The following is a 22,019-nucleotide window of genomic DNA, read 5'->3' on the forward strand; positions in this document are numbered from 1 at the left end:
TTAAAAACAGCACGTGTGTGTCTGTCGGTGGCAGCGTACAGGTGCGCGTTTTGCACAAACTATTATATAACGCTCAAGTCTAGTGTATAATACACGTCAGTCAGCAGTGTCTGATAGAGTCAGACTTCTCAGTAATTGTCGCTCCTAAAAACCAGTTAGGTTCTTATTGCGTCCGTGCTTGCATTTAAAAACAGCACGTGTGTGTCTGTCGGTGGCAGCGTACAGGTGCGCGTTTTGCACAAACTATTATATAACGCACAAGTCTAGTGTATAATACACGTCAGTCAGCAGTGTCTGATAGTGTCAGACTTCTCAGTAATTGTCGCTCCTAAAAACCAGTTAGGTTCTTATTGCGTCCGTGCTTGCATTTAAAAACAGCACGTGTGTGTCTGTCGGTGGCAGCATACAGGTGCGCGTTTTGCACAAACTATTATATAACGCTCAAGTCTAGTGTATAATACACGTCAGTCAGCAGTGTCTGATAGAGTCAGACTTCTCAGTAATTGTCGCTCCTAAAAACCAGTTAGGTTCTTATTGCGTCCGTGCTTGCATTTAAAAACAGCACGTGTGTGTCTGTCGGTGGCAGCGTACAGGTGCGCGTTTTGCACAAACTATTATATAACGCACAAGTCTAGTGTATAATACACGTCAGTCAGCAGTGTCTGATAGTGTCAGACTTCTCAGTAATTGTCGCTCCTAAAAACCAGTTAGGTTCTTATTGCGTCCGTGCTTGCATTTAAAAACAGCACGTTTGTGTCTGTCGGTGGCAGCGTCAGGCTCCATATTGTCCCTGGATAGAGACGTGCATGATGGCCTGTAAACATGAAGTGCCCATTGTAAGGAAGTGGGTCTATTGTAGTATAGCCCTTAGGCAGGGCAGCCAAAAATTTGGAGGCTCCACATTGTCCCTGGATAGAGATGTGCATGAGGGCCTCAAAACATTGTTCCCATTGCAAAGGAGCGGGTCTCCTGTCGTTGTAATGCCCATTCAGAAAGAATGGGCGAAAAAATTTACCACTGGGGGTATACCTGAAACAACGGCTTAACTATTGTAACGGTCACCATGATGGCGCATGAGGAGAAGGAGGAGCAGTCCAGCGATTAGCCAAAGTCCAGAAGTGTGTTACCATGGGTGAGTGGAGGTACATGGCAAATTCCCGTTACAAACTTTAAATTCCGCTGTCATTTGCTGTTGGTGTGTGGTGAAGTCTGGCCAAATCCAACCCTTGTTCATCTTGATCAGAGTCAGCCTGTCAGCATTTACAGTTGACAGGCGGGTGCGTTTATCTGTAATGATTCCACCTGCGGCACTAAAAACACGCTCTGACAAAACGCTAGCGGCAGGGCAGGCCAGGACTTCCAAGGCGTAGAGACTAAGAGCCAATTCATGCCACGTGTCCAGCTTGGATACACATTAATTGTAAGGCACAGAGGAATGTCGGAGTACAGTTGTTTGATCTGCAAGGTACTCCTTGAGCATCTGGCCAAACTTAGGATTTCTTGTGGCACTACCCCTCACCTCAGGGGCTGTGGTATGTGAGGGGCTGAGAAAACTGTCCCACATCTTAAAGACTGTTCCCCTACCTCTGGCGGATTGGACTTGTGCCCCTCTCGGCTGTACGCCTTGGTTGTCCACTGATTCCTGACCTATGCCGCTAGCGTTTTGTGAGGGGAATGCTTTGCCTACTTCCGTGACTATGGCCTTCTGGAACTGCTGCATTTTGCCTGACCTCTCCGCCTCGGGAATAAGAGACATAAAGTTCTCCTTTTAGCGTGGGTCTAACAGTGTTACCAACCAGTAATGATTGTCGGCCAAGATGTTCTTAACGCGAGGGTCACGAGACAGGCAGCTTACCATAAAGTCAGCCATGTGTGCCAGACTCTTAACAGCCATCACTTCAGTATCCTGACCAACACGATGACTGAACATGCTGTCCTCCTCCTCCTCATCATCTACCCTGTCCTCTGGCCAGCCACGCTGAACCGAGGATATGACTGCATGTCATATCCTCAATTTGGCCAGAGAGTTGCTCCATGTCTTCATCCTCCTCCTCGTCATAGTCCTCCACTGCACGTTGTGATGAGACGAGGCTGGGCTGTGTGTTATCACCCACACCCACTACTGTTTCTTGCTCAAACTCATCGCGCTCCGCCTGCAATGCATCATGGTTGTTTTTTGAGCAGAGACCATTTTAGAAGGCAGAGAAGCGGTATGGTGACGCTAATAATGTCGTCATCGCCGCTCACCATCTTGGTGGAGTCCTCAAAGTTTTGGCGGATGGTGCATAGGTCGGACATCCATCTCCACTCCTCAGGTGTTATGTGTGGAGTTTGACCCATTTCCCGACGGCTTAGGTGATGCAGGTACTCAACAACTGCCCTCTTCTGCTCACATATCCTGACCAACTTGTGCAGAGTTGAATTCCAACGCGTGGGGACATCACACACCAGTCTGTGTGCCGGAAGATGCAAACGGCGTCTTAAGCCGGCAAGGCCGGCTGAAGCAGTAGGTGACTTTCGAAAATGTGCAGACAGGCGGCGAACTTTTACCAGCAGATCAGACAGCTCTGAGTATGACTTTAGAAACCGCTGAACCACGAGGTTGAGCACATGGGCCACGCATGGAACATGTGTCAGCTGGCCTCGCCTCAAAGCCGCCACCAGGTTCCGGCCATTGTCACACACGACCTTTCCTGGCTTTAGGTTCAGAGTTGTGAGCCAGTGATCTGCCTTCTGTTTCAGAGCTGTCCACACCTCTTCTGCATTGTGGGGTTTGTTGTCACCTATGCAGATTAGCTTCAGCACTGCCTGTTGCCGCTTCGCCGAGGCAGTGCTGCAGTGCTTCTGTGTCGCCCTGGACAAGCCAGGGGCCACAGAGCACAACACTTAAACACCCCACACTCCCTGCAGGCATATCATAGTCAAAACACAAAATCCTTGTTGCCTTCCCCAGGGGCTGTTGTCCACACCAGGGTGTGGAGCCAGGCGGTTGGTCTCCACCCACCGAGGAGGAGGGAAAACACAGGCAGTGAGAGTTAAGCTAAGGAAGTGGAAGGAGGAAAGTAGTAGAGAGGAGAAAAGTGACAGCAAAGAGCCTGAAGTTGGTCCGGGTGTGTGGCCCGGACAGGACAGCAAGGTTGGCAGGATGTGGTGACCGTCTGCAGTGGAGGCCGATTGGAGTCTGCCGTAAGGACCGTGGACGGGTGGTGACCCGGCCGTACCGGACCGGTATACAAAGAGAAGCCAGCACCATTGGCAGAGGACTTTCGGATCCCGGCAAGGCTTGGTGTCGCCGTGAATTTGCCAAATCCGTTAGTGAAGGGGACCTCAGGGTTTCCAAACAGCCAAGTCCAGATAGAAGGCAACCGTCCAACCGTGAAGGGGAGACACCGCCACCGCCAAGGGCAACCGTCTCCCAGGGCCAGCGCCTGTGGGCAAAAGGGGCTCCTCCGGCCCATATCCAGGTCGGGGAGCGGGTTACCGTTGGGAAACCATCACTACCAACACTTAACTTAGGTGCAGGGAGAGACAGTCATCACTAACCTGCAGGGAGGAACAACCGCAGCCGTCCGAGTGACCCGTCCATCCAGCCACTTGTTTTACCGTGAACTGTGTCATCATCATTGGGCTGAGTGAGTACCTCCGTGCCGTGCGGCACAGCGCTGCCCCTGCGACCCTGCACTTCATCAGGCCCCGCAACCCGCCTGTCATCCATCTCTACCCCATCACCAGGCCCCGGGACAACCAACCCCCCTACCCACGGAGGGGAGAAATAACAACAAAGCTGCTCCCTGTCACAGGCTCCCGGGATCCCCGTCCAGAGCAGCGGTGGTGTCCACACAATCACCACAACCGTGGGTGGCGTCACGGACAATTTCCCCAAAACCCAAACCACCCCTTTTCACTCACGGGCGAGTAGCGCCGCTCGAGTCCCCGGGATCCGGCCATCGCTCGAGCCAACGAGCAGCAGCAGCCGTAGAGCTGCGTCAGCCGGACCCGAGCAGTGGGAGAGCGCACCGTCCCCTCCTCCGCCCGCGACACTTCCAGCTTGGGACTGGTGTGGAGGGTAAAGTGGATCAGGATGCGCAGGAGGAGGAGGAGGCTGAGGAGCATGACATTCCGGAGCTGTAGAGTGTGTGTGAAACCCTGACTGAGGTAGGGCCTGCAAAACTTGGTGTGTGAAGGACGTGTTCCGTCCCTCGCTCAGACTGGGTCCCAGCTTGCACAATATTAACCCAGTGTGACGTCAATGAGATGTAGCGGCCTTGCCCACATGCACTTGTCCACGTGTCTGTGGTTAGGTGGACTTTGGCTGAAACAGCGTTGTTCAGGGCACGTGTGATGTTTTGTGACACGTGGTTATGCAATGCGGGGACGGCACACCGGGAGAAATAGTGGCGGCTGTGGACCGAGTAACGTGGGACAGCTGCCACCATCAGGTCGCGGAATGCTTCTGTCTCAACCAGCCTAAAAGGCAACATTTCCAGCGCAAGCAGTCGCGAAATGTTAGCATTTAGAACTGTGGCATGTGGGGTGTTGGCAGTGTATTTGCGCCTGCGTTCAAAGGTTTGCTGAATGGATAACTGAACGCTGCGCTGGGACAAGGACGTGCTTGATGATGGTGTTCTTTCTGCGTAGGCAACTGCAGGTGCAGGAGTGGAGGAGGCTTGTTCGCAGGCAGCATGGACAGGGGATTGGCTCGCATGCACAACCAGCGAAGACGTAGCAGTGACATCAGCAAGCACTGCTCCTGGACTCTGTTGTACTTCCCACAAAGTCGGGTGCTTGGCTGACATGTGCCTGATCATGCTGGTGGTGGTCAGGCTGCTAGTTTTGGTACCCCTGCTGATGCTGGCATGGCAGGTGTTGCAAATGGCCTTTTTAGAATCATCTGGAGCCAACTTAAAAAACTGCCAGTGTCAGAGTTCCGGGTTTTCCAGTTTTCTTTTGAAAGAGCTTGCCCTTTGTTAACATGGAGTTTTCTGTTCTGTTGCCCTACTTCCTGTCCATCTGTTTAAAAGCCGCCCCTAAAGCTTAGTCCAGTGCCTGAGTATACTGCTTCCTGTGTGCTCCTGCCCTGCAGCTTTTGGTTCCTGATTGTTATTCGGATCCTCTTGGAAAACAACCGACACCGACTCTGGACTTCATCTGGTATCATCTAGCTGTGCCCGGACTCCGTTTGCCGTCTTTGGTCGGCACTTCTGCCCGGTTCCTTCCGTTTAATACCACTCTGGACTCACATCACGTACGGACATTTTTGGACTTACCTATTGCCCTTTTGTGTCCCGGCTGCTGCGCATTTAGGGCTTCTGGGGTGATTGCCAGACAGTCCCTGTATAGGGGTTCGCTCTTGGTGGTCTCCCTGGGGGAGTCCGGTGCGCGGTCCCGGGAATTCCCTTTCGCTCCGTCCCTGGAAGGTATTTCCTGTATTTATGTTCTACTGTGTTTTTGTTCCGTTTATGTACATATTTGCTGGTTGCATATTATAAACGTATTGCACCAAGAACTCGTCTCTGGTTGTCATTGCCCTAACGCAATCGAAATCCTCAATACATACAATAGTATTACAGCCAGACTCGGGAAGACCTAACATTTGTACAGGCACCTTGTGTCGTGTTTTTCCGGGGAACAGTTGCCTGACGTCTGCCTGGGGCCACCACTCTGCTTCTTACTGCCTGTTGGGATGCTACGCCTCCCTCCCCCTGTGCACTGCTGTCCTCGCTCTGCATATCCTCCTGCCAGGTTGGGTCAGTTACTGGATCATCCACCACGTCGTCTTCCTCTTCCGCACCCTGCTCCTCCTCCTGACTTCCTGACAATTGTGTCTCATCTTCGTCCACCCCTTGTTGAGACACGTTGCCAACTTCGTGAGAACGTGGCTGCTCAAATATTTGGGCATCTGTACATACAATCTCGTCATGGCCCACTTCAACAGGAGCTGGCGAGAGGCCAGAATTTGTGAATGGAAACGTGAACGAACAGCTCTTCCGAGTGTCCAAGTGTGGGATCAGTAATGTCCGTGGACGTGTACTCGGCCTGGTGGTAGGAAGGAGGATCAGGTTCTGAAATGTGCGGTGCAGTATCACGGCTACTGACACTTGACCGTGTGGAAGACAGAGTGTTTGTGGTGGTGCCAATCTGACTGGAAGCATTATCCGCTATCCAACTAACAACCTGTTGACACTGGTCTTGGTTCAAGAGCGGTGTACTGCAGCGGTCCCCAAGAATTTGGGACAGGACGTGCGAGCGACTAGATGTGGCCCTTTGTTGTGGCGAAATTAGAGCTTGCACACAACCTCGGTCTCTGCCTGCACCACCATCACGTCCACTTCCTTGTTCGTTGACAACGCCCTTGCGCATTTTGCAATGCTATGCTGATGTGTATTCACTAGACTTGTGCGTTATATCCAAGTTTTTGCAAAACTCACACAAATGCAGCGGAAAGCTGCCACCAACAGGCACACACGTGCGGTTTTTAAATGACACTAAGAACCTAACAGGTCTCTATCCAGGGACAACGTGGAGCCTCCCAATTTTTGGCTGCCCTGCCTAAGGGCTATACTACAATAGACCCACTTCCTTACAATGGGCACTTCAGGTTTACAGGCCCTCATGCACGTCTCTATCCAGGGACAACGTGGAGCCTCCCAATTTTTGGCTGCCCTGCCTAAGGGCTATACTACAATAGACCCACTTCCTTACAATGGGCACTTCAGGTTTACAGGCCCTCATGCACGTCTCTATCCAGGGACAACGTGGAGCCTCCCAATTTTTGGCTGCCCTGCCTAAGGGCTATACTACAATAGACCCACTTCCTTACAATGGGCACTTCAGGTTTACAGGCCCTCATGCACGTCTCTATCCAGGGACAACGTGGAGCCTCCCAATTTTTGGCTGCCCTGCCTAAGGGCTATACTACAATAGACCCACTTCCTTACAATGGGCACTTCAGGTTTACAGGCCATCATGCACGTCTCTATCCAGGGACAACGTGGAGCCTCCCAATTTTTGGCTGCCCTGCCTAAGGGCTATACTACAATAGACCCACTTCCTTCCAATGGGCACTTCAGGTTTACAGGCCATCATGCACGTCTCTATCCAGGGACAATGTGGAGCCTCCCAATTTTTGGCTGCCTTGCCTAAGGGCTATACTATAATACACCCACTTCCTGACAATGGACACTTCAGGTTTACAGGCCATCATGCACGTCTCTATCCAGGGACAATGTGGAGCCTCCCAATTTTTGGCTGCCCCGCCTAAGGGCTATACTACAATAGACCCACTTCCTTACAATGGGCACTTCAGGTTTACAGGCCCTCATGCACGTCTCTATCCAGGGACAACGTGGAGCCTCCCAATTTTTGGCTGCCCTGCCTAAGGGCTATACTACAATAGACCCACTTCCTTACAATGGGCACTTCAGGTTTACAGGCCCTCATGCACGTCTCTATCCAGGGACAACGTGGAGCCTCCCAATTTTTGGCTGCCCTGCCTAAGGGCTATACTACAATAGACCCACTTCCTTACAATGGGCACTTCAGGTTTACAGGCCCTCATGCACGTCTCTATCCAGGGACAACGTGGAGCCTCCCAATTTTTGGCTGCCCTGCCTAAGGGCTATACTACAATAGACCCACTTCCTTCCAATGGGCACTTCAGGTTTACAGGCCATCATGCACGTCTCTATCCAGGGACAATGTGGAGCCTCCCAATTTTTGGCTGCCCTGCCTAAGGGCTATACTATAATACACCCACTTCCTGACAATGGACACTTCAGGTTTACAGGCCATCATGCACGTCTCTATCCAGGGACAATGTGGAGCCTCCCAATTTTTGGCTGCCCTGCCTAAGGGCTATACTACAATAGACCCACTTCCTTACAATGGGCACTTCAGGTTTACAGGCCCTCATGCACGTCTGTATGCAGGGGCATTGGTGAACCTCACAATTTTGGACTGCCCTGGCAAAGGAAAATACTACAAAGACTCACTTCCTCAAAATGGGCACATTAGACTCAAGAGGCCTTCATGTACGTCTCTTCTCAGGGACATCGGAGTGCCACACAATGTTTTCACGTAAAATCTTTCATGTATTAATCTCAAAAAGTAACATACACCAGCTCTATCTCACTATTGGGTATGTGCCCTTAACATTTCCGCCATGAAAAATAATTTTGGGGTCATTTTGGAAGGTTTTCTGGTGAGTCCGTAAAAATGGCGTAAAACGCGGACAAAATTGTTCACAGCTGTGACTTTTCAGTGATAAATGCTTCAAGGGGTCTTCCCCATGCTGTTGCCATGTCATTTGAGCACTCTTCTGAGACTTTTGTGACATTTTTAGGGTTTCTCCATGCTGCCGGGGGGTCATTTCACAAAAATACTCGGGTCTCCCATAGGATAACATTGGGCTCGTTGCTCGGGCCGAGTACACGAGTATCTTGGGAGGCTCGGCCCGAGCTTCGAGCACCCGAGCTTTTTAGTACTCGCTCATCACTAGAGGCTATGCATTACAGAGCTATGATTCCTAAACCCTTTCTCCGATTTGGATGTGAAAACTCTCATATTGCAGCTGGGAGTGTGCACTTTCAGCCCATATTATATATATAATTGTATTTCTGAACATGTTTTTGTAAACAGCTAAAATAACAAAACTTGTGTCACTGTCCAAATATTTCTGGACCTAACTGTATATACAGATAAGTATCTTTAAAGGGAACCTATCATGTAAAAAAATGCTACTAACCTGCAAAGATTGGGGTAAATCTGCAGGCTAATAGTGTACTAAATCTGAAAGCTCACCTACTGGGAAAAAAATATTTTTCCATCCTCTACTGATTCACTGCTGAGCCGGCTGTCAGTCAAGGATAGGGTTGTCGTTGCAGCTACCACTCACTATGTACTTAACAGTGACTGAAGCTGCATCGGCTGGGCCTCTAGGACTGAAAGCCAGAGGCTGCTAGAAGGAATAAAGTTAATTTCCTCCCATTAACTATGAGTTCAATGAGGCCACACAGCTTTAGGCCCCCTTCACATGTCCGTGAAACACATGCGTGTTTGTTCCGTTTCCGTATATACCGGAGACACGGACAAACATGCACCAATGTTAATCTATGATTGTGGTCACACGTGCGTTATTTCATTATGTCCGTGTCTGTGATCCGTATGTGTTTGCGTTTTGCACGGATGTATGTCCGTTATCTGCACGGGGCACGCACACGTGGACACAATGAAAGTCTATGGGTATGTGCACACACGTTAGTAAACACGTATGCATCTACCTATTGTCCGTGTCCGTTTGGTGTTTTTATTTCTAGTGATGTCGGCCATTCTTTCTATTTCTGTGTATGTCGGTCAATCGCCCTGAGTCCGTCGGTTGGTCTCTCTGTCTCTCTGTCGGTCTCTCTGTCTGTCTGTCCCTCTCTCACAGTCTGTCGGTCAGTTTCCCCCCCTCTCTCATACTTACCGTTCCCCGATCACCGGCGCGGCGCTGCACGGCATTCACACTGCTGCGGCGGCTTTTACTATTTTGAAAAAGCCGGCCGCTCATTAAACAATCTCGTATTCCCTGCTTTCCCCGCCCACCGGCGCCTATGATTGGTTGCAGTGAGACACGCCCCCACGCTGAGTGACAGGTGTCTCACTGCACCCAATCACAGCAGCCGGTGGGCGTGTCTATACTGTGTAGTAAAATAAATAAATAATTCCCCCCCAATTTTAATGCCAGCCAGATAAAGCCATACGGCTGAAGGCTGGTATTCTCAGGATGGGGAGCTCCACGTTATGGGGAGCCCCCCACCCTAACAATATCAGTCAGCAGCCGCCCAGAATTGCCGCATACATTATATGCGACAGTTGTGGAACTGTACCCGGCTCTTCCCGATTTGCCCTGGTGCTTTGGCAAATCGGGGTAATAAGGAGTTAATGGCAGCCCATAGCTGCCACTAAATCCTAGATTAATCATGTCAGGCGTCTCCCCGAGAAACCTTCCATACAAGATTGTTTAATGAGCGGCCGGCTTTTTCAAAATAGTAAAAGCCGCAGCAGCAGTGTGAATGCCGTGCAGCGCCGCGTCAGTGATCGGGGATCGGTGAGTATGAGAGAGGGGGGGGAAACTTCAGTCACTCGGGGGATTAGCGGTCACCGGTGAATCCTTCACAGGTGACCGCTAATCAGTACTCGACACAGACAGAGCCGCGGTATGAGGATGAAGTCGGGTGAAGTTCACCCGAGTTCATTCTCATCGCGCAACTCTGTCGGCTGTCAGCCGACATTTATAAACGACATTGTGCATCACACACACGGACATTCCACACGGACATTCCACGGACACATACACGTTCTTTCCACACGCACAGACTGATGTTCTACACACAAACACAGCTAGCATACGCAATTCACACAGATGCCACACGGACCATAAAAACGGACACAAAAACGGGACACGGACCCGAGAAACGGCCCGTAACACACGTGCGTGTTTTTCACGGACGTGTGAAGGGGGCCTTAGTATGCTATTAACCTGCAGATTAACCTCATATTTAAAGATTAATAGCATTTGGGGACTTGACAGGTTCCATTAAAATGTTAAAATTTTGCATAACTATCAAAAACACTGTATAACAGAATGCAATAAACTCTTAAGGTCTCTTTAGTGGAGTGTACAAGTAGCTAGAATTTTCCCAAATTTTTATTATTTCACTATACAGTATATTTTTTCAAGATATTTTGGACATAAAAGATGCCAGAATAAAATGTTTTTTTTTCTTTTTATCATGCATCGAACAAGGTAAAAATCTAGTACTTTTAGTTATATTGTTGGGAAAAGAATTACTATGTTTCCAGCTAGATGGAACAGGTATTTAGGCCATTATCTTTGTCGCCTTCTGCTTTGATTGCTGGTTGAAGACAAGTGGTTTAAAGCGGACAATGTCAATGAGCATTTGACAACTATACAGGAGTACCTATATATTATTTGTTGTCTCGTGGGATAACATTTTTTTTTGTTCAAATAAAATGTAATAAATCTTAAAAAATTCCTTTAATTATGAAAACTTTCTCATTGACCCAGCAGTGGCTCCTCTATTACTGTCACAAGATCTTCACATTGGCTTGTGTTCTGATATAGTGTTATGGATGTGTCAATGCCGGCTGAGATTGGTAGAACATGTTGTTATCTGATAGGTCACTATTTCTGCAGCTGCAGACTCTAGAACCCTTGGAATCTGTCAGTTTTTCCTCTCAATTGCCAGCCTCTGATACTCTTTATAAACCTCACTCTGGGGATATTTGGGCGTCGTTTATAGTTTGTTCCTAACTGAGCTGTGTTGTTCTGTTGCTCCAGACTCCTGTGGTTTCTGCAGCTCACATAAGTGTTTTAGATAAAAAGAAGAAAAAAACTGAGTTTCATGGAGCCTTGCATAATCAACGACAGTGCATCACTATTTAGTAATATATGATTTATTCAAAAACAAGAAGTAAGAGCACTGTCATATAGAAAAACACATAAAATACAGACAATGTTTGGAGAAGAGATCAGGAAATCCCAAACAAGGACCTCGACAGCATCATATTGTATTAGAGAATATAAGCTCCAGTTTAATAAATAATGGTGTCCCAAACATCCATAACAAAGGGGGGGCCCCCACAGGGCACACACAAGAGGGAACCATAGGAAATAGTTAAATACAAGAGCAGTGCTTACCCATATATGTTTGTCAATATAGATGCCGTGTCAGTGGTCCAAGTGATGGTAGGGGAAGCCCCGACGCGTTTCGCAAAGCAGCTTCCTCGGGGGGCAGTGTGACCCTGTACCGTGAGCCCCATGTTTATATAGTGATAGAAATGATGCTTAATTGCCGCCATATCGTAGCGCCGCATGCGCTGTGACGTGTCCGGGTCCCGCGCGTCACTTCCGGAGCTCCCAACGGAAGTGACGCTCACAATGAGACGTCACCGCACGCTGAACGGAGCTTCCTCAGTACGCGCGAGATTTCGGGCAGCACAGGGCATGCGAATCACAGGCGGCCATCTTGGAAGTTGGCAATTCCACATATGGGTAAGGAACACTGCCCACAATATATATGGCAACTACGTTCTTTATAATGTATAAGGAAATATTTATCAGAGTACAGTTCACAAAAGTACCCCGATCTGGTGTGTGTCTGCCATGATCCAAGAGGGACAATCCAGAAATATATGCATAAATATACACAACACTAAGTTGTACCACCCAGTGGGACGTCCCATCAAGATCATGTGTCATGCATACAATGAATTTATTTGACACTACCAATACAGAACAAACACCTGCCCAATCAGGACAGACACAGACCAGGGAGGAAGTACATTCACATCTCCCACAGGAGAGATGGGCACATATATACATGTCTCTAATAATAATTCCACACAGGATCATCCATCCCCATTACATATCGCTTGAATGGGGCATACAAAGGGAAGTAACCATACATATATAAGAGTACACACGGGGTATATACACCCATACATGTATGTATAATATTACAAAATTACAAAATACATATATACACCACATGTACAGCATAGTTGTCATAGCCCAATGCAGACACAGGGCCAAAAAGAATGTGCATCATCGTAGATGAAAGGGGCCATAAAGGACTACCTCACAATTGTGATTAAACACATAAAATTAACTCATTAAATGAATCGTGCACAATCATGGTCCTGTTCTTATTTGGGGCAATGAACCAAACATGAGGAGGGAGGGAAGGGGGGAAGGGGGGGGGGGGGGGGGGGGGGGGGGGGGGAAAGGGGGAAAATTTGTTTGGGGATGGATGAATCATATAATAATCAATGTATATGAATCTATGTCAGCATGTCCTCCCAACAGTTCCTGTTCATACCACTGACTCGGAACCACTTATAAACATATCTACCATAAGGGAGGAGATGCAGACACAAACCCACAAACACAGATAACCACCACCTACTAACATCCAATCAAAATACATCATAAATTGATGGGTCAGTATAAAAAGCGGAAATACATATACATTGAGAAAAATTCACAGTCGTCGTTGCCAATAAAGCACAGTCCAAAGGAGGGTGGGTCCAGACCGGGGATTCGCCAAAGCAGGCATCCAAAAGAATTCACTCACAGGGGTCCAAGATACAGGTCACATCTCATAGAAAAGATAATAGAAAAGGGAAAAATTAAAAACACATAAAATAAAAGAGCGGACCACACAAGGTGAACCGCTCCCAGAGAGACGAAGGGCAAATTACAAAAATGAAGAGAAACTCAACTTCTCATTCAAGCCAATGGGTGTCATGGTCCCAAGTCTGACAATCCAATTACATTCACGTTGAGAGAGCATCCTGGCGTAGTCGCCACCTCTTGTCCCCAGATGAACCACATCAATACCTCTTACTCTGAATTTTCCAGGATTACAACCATGTTCTAACTTGTGGTGTCGAGGTAGGGTCTTCAGCTGGGGGTCATCGAGGTCAAGGTCGACCGCCGCCAAGATGCCTCTCACGTGTTCTCGCGTACGGAATCTTAGTTCGCGAGTAGTAAGTCCTATATATATTCTGCCACATCCACATGTGGCATAATATATAACATTGGCTGTACGACAAGTGATGTGGTGTTGGATCAAGAATTCATTTTTGCCGTCCGCCGATGTGAAAGATGTTGCCCTCACCATATTACGGCAGGCAACACATGTCCCACATGGAAAAAACCCTTTTAACGGTTCTCCCCCACCAAAAATGCGAAGTACTGGAGCCACATAATGGCTCCGAACCAATTTGTCCCGCAAGTTGGGTGCACGCCGAGATGTCACTAAAGGACCAGATGGTAAGAGGGCCCCAATGGATGGATCCGTTTTCAGGACACCCCAATGACGTCTTAATATTGAGCACATCTCCTGCCACCGATCATTAAAAGTAGAAATGAAACGAACAGGCGGACGAGATTCTTCTTTCGGTTTAGATTTAGGAATCAATAAATCAGTGCGCAGAGTGCTCTGAGCACGCCCAAATCCACGGCGCACACTCCTCCCACTGTACCCCCTGGATATAAATCTCTCCCGAAGATCTTGGGCCTGTTCACTAAAGAGGGTATCAGTAGAACAAACTCTCCTAGCCCTCAAGTATTGACCTATCGGGATCGCAGAGACCGTGGAGGGAGTGTGCGCCGAAGAGGCGTGCAACAAGCTATTCACCGAAGTTTCTTTACGACATATAGTCGTTTGGATAGAGCGATCAGGATGTATCATGATTCGAATATCTAAAAAATCAATGCATTTCTCATCACATTTAAATGTGAGTTTGATGTTCAAATCATTACAGTTTAAATCATGAATAAATAACGAAAATTCCGAAAAAGTGCCTTTCCAAAAAATCAAAATATCGTCAATAAAACGGAGCCAGCACTGCGCATGGGATACGGCGGGCACGCCCTCGCCGAAAACCTCCCTCTCCCAGTATCCCAGGAAGAGGTTAGCGTACGAAGGCGCGCACGCCGCACCCATCGCAGTGCCCCGCTCCTGCAAAAAGAAACGATCCTTAAACAAAAAATAATTATGTGTCAAAATAAAAGAAAGTAATTCCAAAATTAATTCGACCATTGATACATCCAGACCGCTCATCTCCAGGAAGAATCTCGCCGCCCGAAGTCCATGTTCGTGTCCTATCGAGGAGTACAGTGACTCAACGTCAACCGTGGCCAATATGACGTCAGGGTCCACAAAGATCCCATCGATCTGACGCAGGACGTCCATGGTGTCCCTGACATAGGAGGGCAAGGTCTGAACCAGAGGATGCAGGTAATGTTCAATAAACCTGCATACCGGCTCAGACAGCCCCCCAATGCCAGAGACAATGGGACGCCCCGGGGGGACCAGGGGATCTTTGTGGACTTTAGGAAGTAAATAGAATGTAGGTATTTTAGGGTCCTTTACTACTAGTCCATCCATGATTTTTTTGGGGATAATCCCTTTTTCAAAGGCCAGGTCAATAATTGCAAAGAGGTCCACCATATAGCTGTTAGTCGGGTTGGAGGCAAGGGGGGAGTATGATGTTTTATCCCTCAATTGTCTGAAGGCTTCCCGTTCGTACATCTTAATGGGCCAGATTACCACATTTCCCCCTTTGTCTGCCGGTTTGATGATAACCCCTGGCAGACTTTTTAATTCCCTTAAGGCTGTCCTCTGCCCAGCCGTCAAGTTATCCCTCCTCTTAACACTGCCATCCAAACTTTTCAAGTCATTAGCCACTAATTTATGGAAAATCTCAACGGCTGGACATAGGGAAAAGGAGGGAAAAGTGGTCGACCTCGGATAGATGGATTTAGGGAAATTGCCTCCAGACGCAGAGGGGGTGGAATTACCCTCTATTTCATCCAAGTCCTCCAATGCCTCACTCTCTGGAATATCGACACTGGCATTCCGTGGGTCCTTATTGGCGTGCAATTTCTGTAGAACCAACTTACGGGAAAAGAGGTTCAGATCTTTAAGTGCTGTAAAATAGTCAAACGTACTTTTGGGTACAAACGAGAGGCCAAGCTCCAGGACTTCAACCTGGGGTTTGGAAAGTATGATATTGGATAAATTAATTACCTCTAAATTATTGTTTTTGTTTCTGCTCTTCTTGTCAAGAGATTCAGGGGGAGTAATCTTCCGCTTAGTAGCTGCCACCACAGGTTGTCTAGTTTTGTTGGGGTTCCATTTGCTGACAAAGGGAGTCATAAAACCTCTCTTTTCTGATGTTTCCTCATCCATTGATGAGAGGGAAGATATAGAGGGGGATCTGGTCTGATTGAGAGATGGAGGAGGTCTTCTCTTTTTTTGAGGATGCTTCCATCTATAGACAAAGTTGTTACGGTAGTCTCCCATGTCTCGTTTGTATTTTTTTGTCTTCACCTCAATTATATCTTTCTCCCATTTTGTAAAAGATCTCTCCAAATCAACATTAAGTTTACTAAGGGAGTCTTCAGATAATTTGGCAGACAGGTCTTTCTTAAGATCCTCAATCTCCCTCTCTAATTTAGAGAGCGTTCTATCATTCATTTTGATCAGCAGATTCATAAACCCTTTTGAACATTTTGTGGCCAGATCTTCCCACTCCCTCTTAATCTCCTCATCCTCTACATTGAATGAGGGGAACACCTGGACTCTCAATCCACGGGGTATTAACCCCTTGGTAAGATAGCGCTCCATGAACGCTTTGTTCCACCATATCCTAGTTTTTTGGTTTAATGAGAACTTGAGTCTCTCAATGGAACCGTCCGTCTCTCTGGAATTCTGCACATCAACAGTTTCCGACTCTTCACCAAATACTTGTTCCAATTTACTCTGCCACGTGTTTTCACGTGCAGTATCCATTTGTCCCTTTGAAAAAGCTGTGGGTACACACAGTATAAGGATTAATGAAGAATTAAAGGGAATAACAAATGGGGTTCCCATTAAGTAAAATCGGCTACTCAGTATAGCATAATAGATAAAAAGAAGAAAAAAACTGAGTTTCATGGAGCCTTGCATAATCAACGACAGTGCATCACTATTTAGTAATATATGATTTATTCAAAAACAAGAAGTAAGAGCACTGTCATATAGAAAAACACATAAAATACAGACAATGTTTGGAGAAGAGATCAGGAAATCCCAAACAAGGACCTCGACAGCATCATATTGTATTAGAGAATATAAGCTCCAGTTTAATAAATAATGGTGTCCCAAACATCCATAACAAAGGGGGGGCCCCCACAGGGCACACACAAGAGGGAACCATAGGAAATAGTTAAATACAAGAGCAGTGCTTACCCATATATGTTTGTCAATATAGATGCCGTGTCAGTGGTCCAAGTGATGGTAGGGGAAGCCCCGACGCGTTTCGCAAAGCAGCTTCCTCGGGGGGCAGTGTGACCCTGTACCGTGAGCCCCATGTTTATATAGTGATAGAAATGATGCTTAATTGCCGCCATATCGTAGCGCCGCATGCGCTGTGACGTGTCCGGGTCCCGCGCGTCACTTCCGGAGCTCCCAACGGAAGTGACGCTCACAATGAGACGTCACCGCACGCTGAACGGAGCTTCCTCAGTACGCGCGAGATTTCGGGCAGCACAGGGCATGCGAATCACAGGCGGCCATCTTGGAAGTTGGCAATTCCACATATGGGTAAGGAACACTGCCCACAATATATATGGCAACTACGTTCTTTATAATGTATAAGGAAATATTTATCAGAGTACAGTTCACAAAAGTACCCCGATCTGGTGTGTGTCTGCCATGATCCAAGAGGGACAATCCAGAAATATATGCATAAATATACACAACACTAAGTTGTACCACCCAGTGGGACGTCCCATCAAGATCATGTGTCATGCATACAATGAATTTATTTGACACTACCAATACAGAACAAACACCTGCCCAATCAGGACAGACACAGACCAGGGAGGAAGTACATTCACATCTCCCACAGGAGAGATGGGCACATATATACATGTCTCTAATAATAATTCCACACAGGATCATCCATCCCCATTACATATCGCTTGAATGGGGCATACAAAGGGAAGTAACCATACATATATAAGAGTACACACGGGGTATATACACCCATACATGTATGTATAATATTACAAAATTACAAAATACATATATACACCACATGTACAGCATAGTTGTCATAGCCCAATGCAGACACAGGGCCAAAAAGAATGTGCATCATCGTAGATGAAAGGGGCCATAAAGGACTACCTCACAATTGTGATTAAACACATAAAATTAACTCATTAAATGAATCGTGCACAATCATGGTCCTGTTCTTATTTGGGGCAATGAACCAAACATGAGGAGGGAGGGAAGGGGGGAAGGGGGGGAGGGGGGGGGGGGGGGGGGGGGAAATGCCGGCTGAGATTGGTAGAACATGTTGTTATCTGATAGGTCACTATTTCTGCAGCTGCAGACTCTAGAACCCTTGGAATCTGTCAGTTTTTCCTCTCAATTGCCAGCCTCTGATACTCTTTATAAACCTCACTCTGGGGATATTTGGGCGTCGTTTATAGTTTGTTCCTAACTGAGCTGTGTTGTTCTGTTGCTCCAGACTCCTGTGGTTTCTGCAGCTCACATAAGTGTTTGTCTTTACCATCTACCATGGGTCTAGTGATTGCACCTGTGTTTCCCCGGCATTGTTAGCTTGTGTCCTCCTTTAGTGATAGTCGTGTTGACCAAGAGTTCATATCTCCATCCTTACTTAGGGCTCATTTGCTAAGGTGAAATACAACCCCAGTTATTCCAGCTTGGCGACAGGTGTGGAACCTGTATAGGGTTTGATAGGATTTTGAGGGTGAGCAGCAGGTCATAATCAGGTGTCACCACTTCCCCCATTCCCTAGCTATAAGGCATTCCTTCACCCTTCCTGTGTGTTGTCCTTTATGACCGGTATAAGTTCTAACCCCGGCCATTACACGTAGGCGCTTTCTGTGTCAGTGACATGTATGAAGGGAGCTGACGGTCAGGCTCATTTCATTAGCTAAGCCAGCCCTCTTCTAAATCCTGGCGGATGTGGAGACAAAGAAGTAGGCTGGCTTAGCTAATGAACTGTGCCGGACAGTCAGACTCATTCATACACATGATCGACACACAGGAAGGTTGGGAAGCTCTCATCCTGTATTGGAATAAACATGGAAGTGGCAGGTCTGAAATCAAAGAATTAAAGTATGTTAATACAGTATATTTCATTATTTTATTTTTTGACAGCTAAAAACTTTTTTTTCTCACTGTACAATCCTTAAACTGGATGATAAATAAAATAATGTAACTACTTTTATTCTTTGCATTAGATGGAAAAATATAGCAAACATCTGGAGCTATTAGTTGCAGAGCGAACACAAGATCTAATGCATGAAAAGCAAAAGACAGACCGTCTTTTATACAGTAAGTGAATGTTTTTTTCCTTTAATTAGCTTATTAAACTTCACTTCTGATATTCAATACTATAACTACAGTATTTTTTACTGATTTCATGACATATAAAGGCATTTTCCTGGGATATGCATTGATGACACATCTGTAGGATCTTCATTGTGTCATAAGCAGGTGCTTGGGGCCTTGAGTCTAAACAAAGAGCAACACTGAGTTACATTTGGCAGTGCCAGTGAAGTGGCTGGATAGCTGGTCATTGAACTTGGACTTCTAGTCTAGCAGAAAAAGTAGTTTTCCATAGTCCTTGAAGGGGTTGTCCACTACTGGACAACCCATCAAAAAAGCAAAAGTATTCCAGACTAAATACAAAAAAGCACATAGTCACCTCCCAAAATGGCAGGAGCTGAGTGTACTGTATGTTTTTAAAATCTCTCTGGGGCACTTAAGGCCACTTTACACGCTGCGATATCGGTACCGATATCGCTAGCATGCGTTCCCGCCCCCATCGGTTGTGCGACACGGGCAAATCGCAGCCCATGTCGCACAACATCGCCCGGACCCATCATACGTACTTACCTGCCTAGCGACGTCGCTGTGACCGGCGAACCGCCTCCTTTCTAAGGGGGCAGTCCGTGCGGCGTCACAGCAACGTCACTAAGCGGCCGCCCAATAGAAGCGGAGAGGCGGAGATGAGCGGAACAAACATTCCGCCCACCTCCTTCCTTCCACATAGCGGCCGGCGGCAGGTAAGGAGAGGTTCCTCGTTCCTGCGGTGTCACACATAGCGATGTGTGCTGCCGCAGGAGCGATGAACTACTTCGCACCTGCAGTTACAACGATATTTGAGAATGGACCCCCATGTCGCCGATGAGCGATTTTGCACGTTTTTGCGATGATGCAAAATCGCTCATAGGTGTCACACGCAACGGCATCACTAATGCGGCCGGATGTGCGTCACAAATTCTGTGACCCCAACGACTTCACATTAGCGATGTCGCAGCGTGTAAAGCCCCCTTTAGTGTTTAAGAAAAGGTCGGCCAATGGTGGACAATCCCTTTATCACTCAAATAGTGAGGATCAGTATTATCAGTTGAATGTAGGGGTAATAGTTCATGTGAATGTGGCTAAGTGGCAGCACCAGGACCAAATGTATGGTGCTGTACCAGGGTAGACAATGAAGAAGACAAAGCCCTTTCATTCATCTGACTGGTAAATAGTGCCAGAATTTATAAATTACATTTTTATGACTTATCCTACAAGTACATTCCAAAATAGTAGCATATTAGTATATCAGCACAGATACATATAAATAAGAACCATGGGTTATCATTACTACATAGGACTTAATTATGGGTAATCACAATTATAAAGTACAATTTTTTCCAGATATATATATATATTTTGCTATTATTTGCTTTTTGCAGCAATATTTAATACAATTGACTTGCTCTTCTTTGTCAAGGCATGCTACCAAAGCAGGTTGCTGATGATCTAAGACAAGGAAAGTCGTCACAAGCTCAGAGTTTTAGCAGTGCAACAGTATTTTTCAGGTGGGATTTTAATAATGCATTTACACTCGAAATATGATCAGAAAGCTACGATGTCAATTTTAAATTATTCCTTGTATTCAAAAAAAGCATAAACTATGCTAGTGGTGGTTGGACATTATGAGAACTGGTTACGTGCATGGCTGGCTATGTGTGACTGGTGAGGTCGCACCCAACGCCGGCAGGCAAAATGCAGAGGGGGCGCTGCAGGGAGACATCAGTTCACTTTCATTTGCTACTCCTGCGGTGCACAGGTTCCAGCAGAGGGCGCCCTCCCCTCCTCTGGGCTATGCGTCCTGTCTGCTGCCGTCTTCACCAGAGAGATAGGGGAGGGACGCTTGCTCTGCCCTGGCAAGAGAAGCTGCTGAAAACAGATACTGAACTCCTTGAGGTCAAAAAGAAGAAATAAAACTCCTAAATAGGCGAGTAAACATGCTGTGTGTGTGTGTCATATCTGTAATGTATTATGTATTGTCTGTATGTGTTATGTATAAGATAATGTGTCCTGTATACTGTGCAATATCTATCTATCTACCTATCTGTCTATCTATTTAACTGTCTGTCTGTCTATCTATCTATCTATCAATCTAGCCCTCAATCTAGTTATCCATCTATCTATCTATCTATCTATTTATATCTATCCATCTATTATCTATCTATCTGTCCTCCTTTCTTCTTTCATCTATCTATCTATCTATCTATCCATCTATCTATCATTCTTCTATCTATCATCTATCTATCCATCTATTATCTATCTATCTATCTATCTATATATCCTCCTTTCTTCTATCATCTATCTATCCCTCCATCTATCGATCCATCTATTATCTATCTGGCTATTTATCCATCTATCCATCTATCCTACTTTCTTCTATTATCTATATATCTAGCTATCCCTTTATATACTATCTATCCTCCTTTCTTCTATCATCTATCTATCCCTCTATCTATCTATCTATCTATCTATCTATCTAGCTATCATTTTCTTCTTCTGTCATCTATCTATCTATCTAGTATCTATTTCTATCTATCTATCTGTTTATATAGTATCTATCTATGTGTGTGTTATGTATAGGGAGTAATTTAAGCAGGGGCACAACGATTGGGCCTGTGAGTGATGGGGGCCATTGCTATTTTGGATGCAGTGTTAAACATCATTGATGAGCAGATCGCCACTGGCTCCCTGTTCTGCACTTGCTCTGCAGCTGTGGGCCCTGATAGGAGTAATGATATCAGGGGGAGCCTGTGACGTGATGCCAGTGGGCCCTTCAGCTGCGGCCAGAGGGGTGCAGAGCGCATGTAGGGGGTAATTTTATAATTTTACTACAGTTCAAAAGTTTAGGGTCACTTAGATATTTCCTTATTTTTGAAAGAAAAGCACATTTTTTTTCAATGAAACTAACATTAAATTAAACAGAAATACACTCTATACATTGTTTATGTGGTAAATGACTATTCTAGCTGCAAACATCTGTTTTTTAATGCTGTATAGAGGCCCATTTCCAGCAACCACCATTCCAGTATTCTTATGGTACATTGTGTTTGCTAGCTGTTAGAAGGCTAA

General features: G+C 46.6%; 1 protein-coding gene across 1 annotated transcript in view; it reads left to right on the plus strand.

Annotated features, from left to right (window-relative positions):
* LOC142310926 (uncharacterized) overlaps positions 1-22,019 on the plus strand; it is a 375,823-nt gene that overhangs the window by 301,408 nt on the left and 52,396 nt on the right. Inside the window, exons 19-20 of the mRNA XM_075348804.1 lie at positions 18,827-18,920; positions 20,371-20,458. Of these exons, the coding sequence (XP_075204919.1) occupies positions 18,827-18,920; positions 20,371-20,458 (182 nt within the window). The remainder of the gene's footprint in view (positions 1-18,826; positions 18,921-20,370; positions 20,459-22,019) is intronic.

The sequence above is a fragment of the Anomaloglossus baeobatrachus genome, chromosome 1 (assembly GCF_048569485.1).
Source record: "Anomaloglossus baeobatrachus isolate aAnoBae1 chromosome 1, aAnoBae1.hap1, whole genome shotgun sequence".
Taxonomy (NCBI): Eukaryota; Metazoa; Chordata; class Amphibia; order Anura; family Aromobatidae; genus Anomaloglossus; species Anomaloglossus baeobatrachus.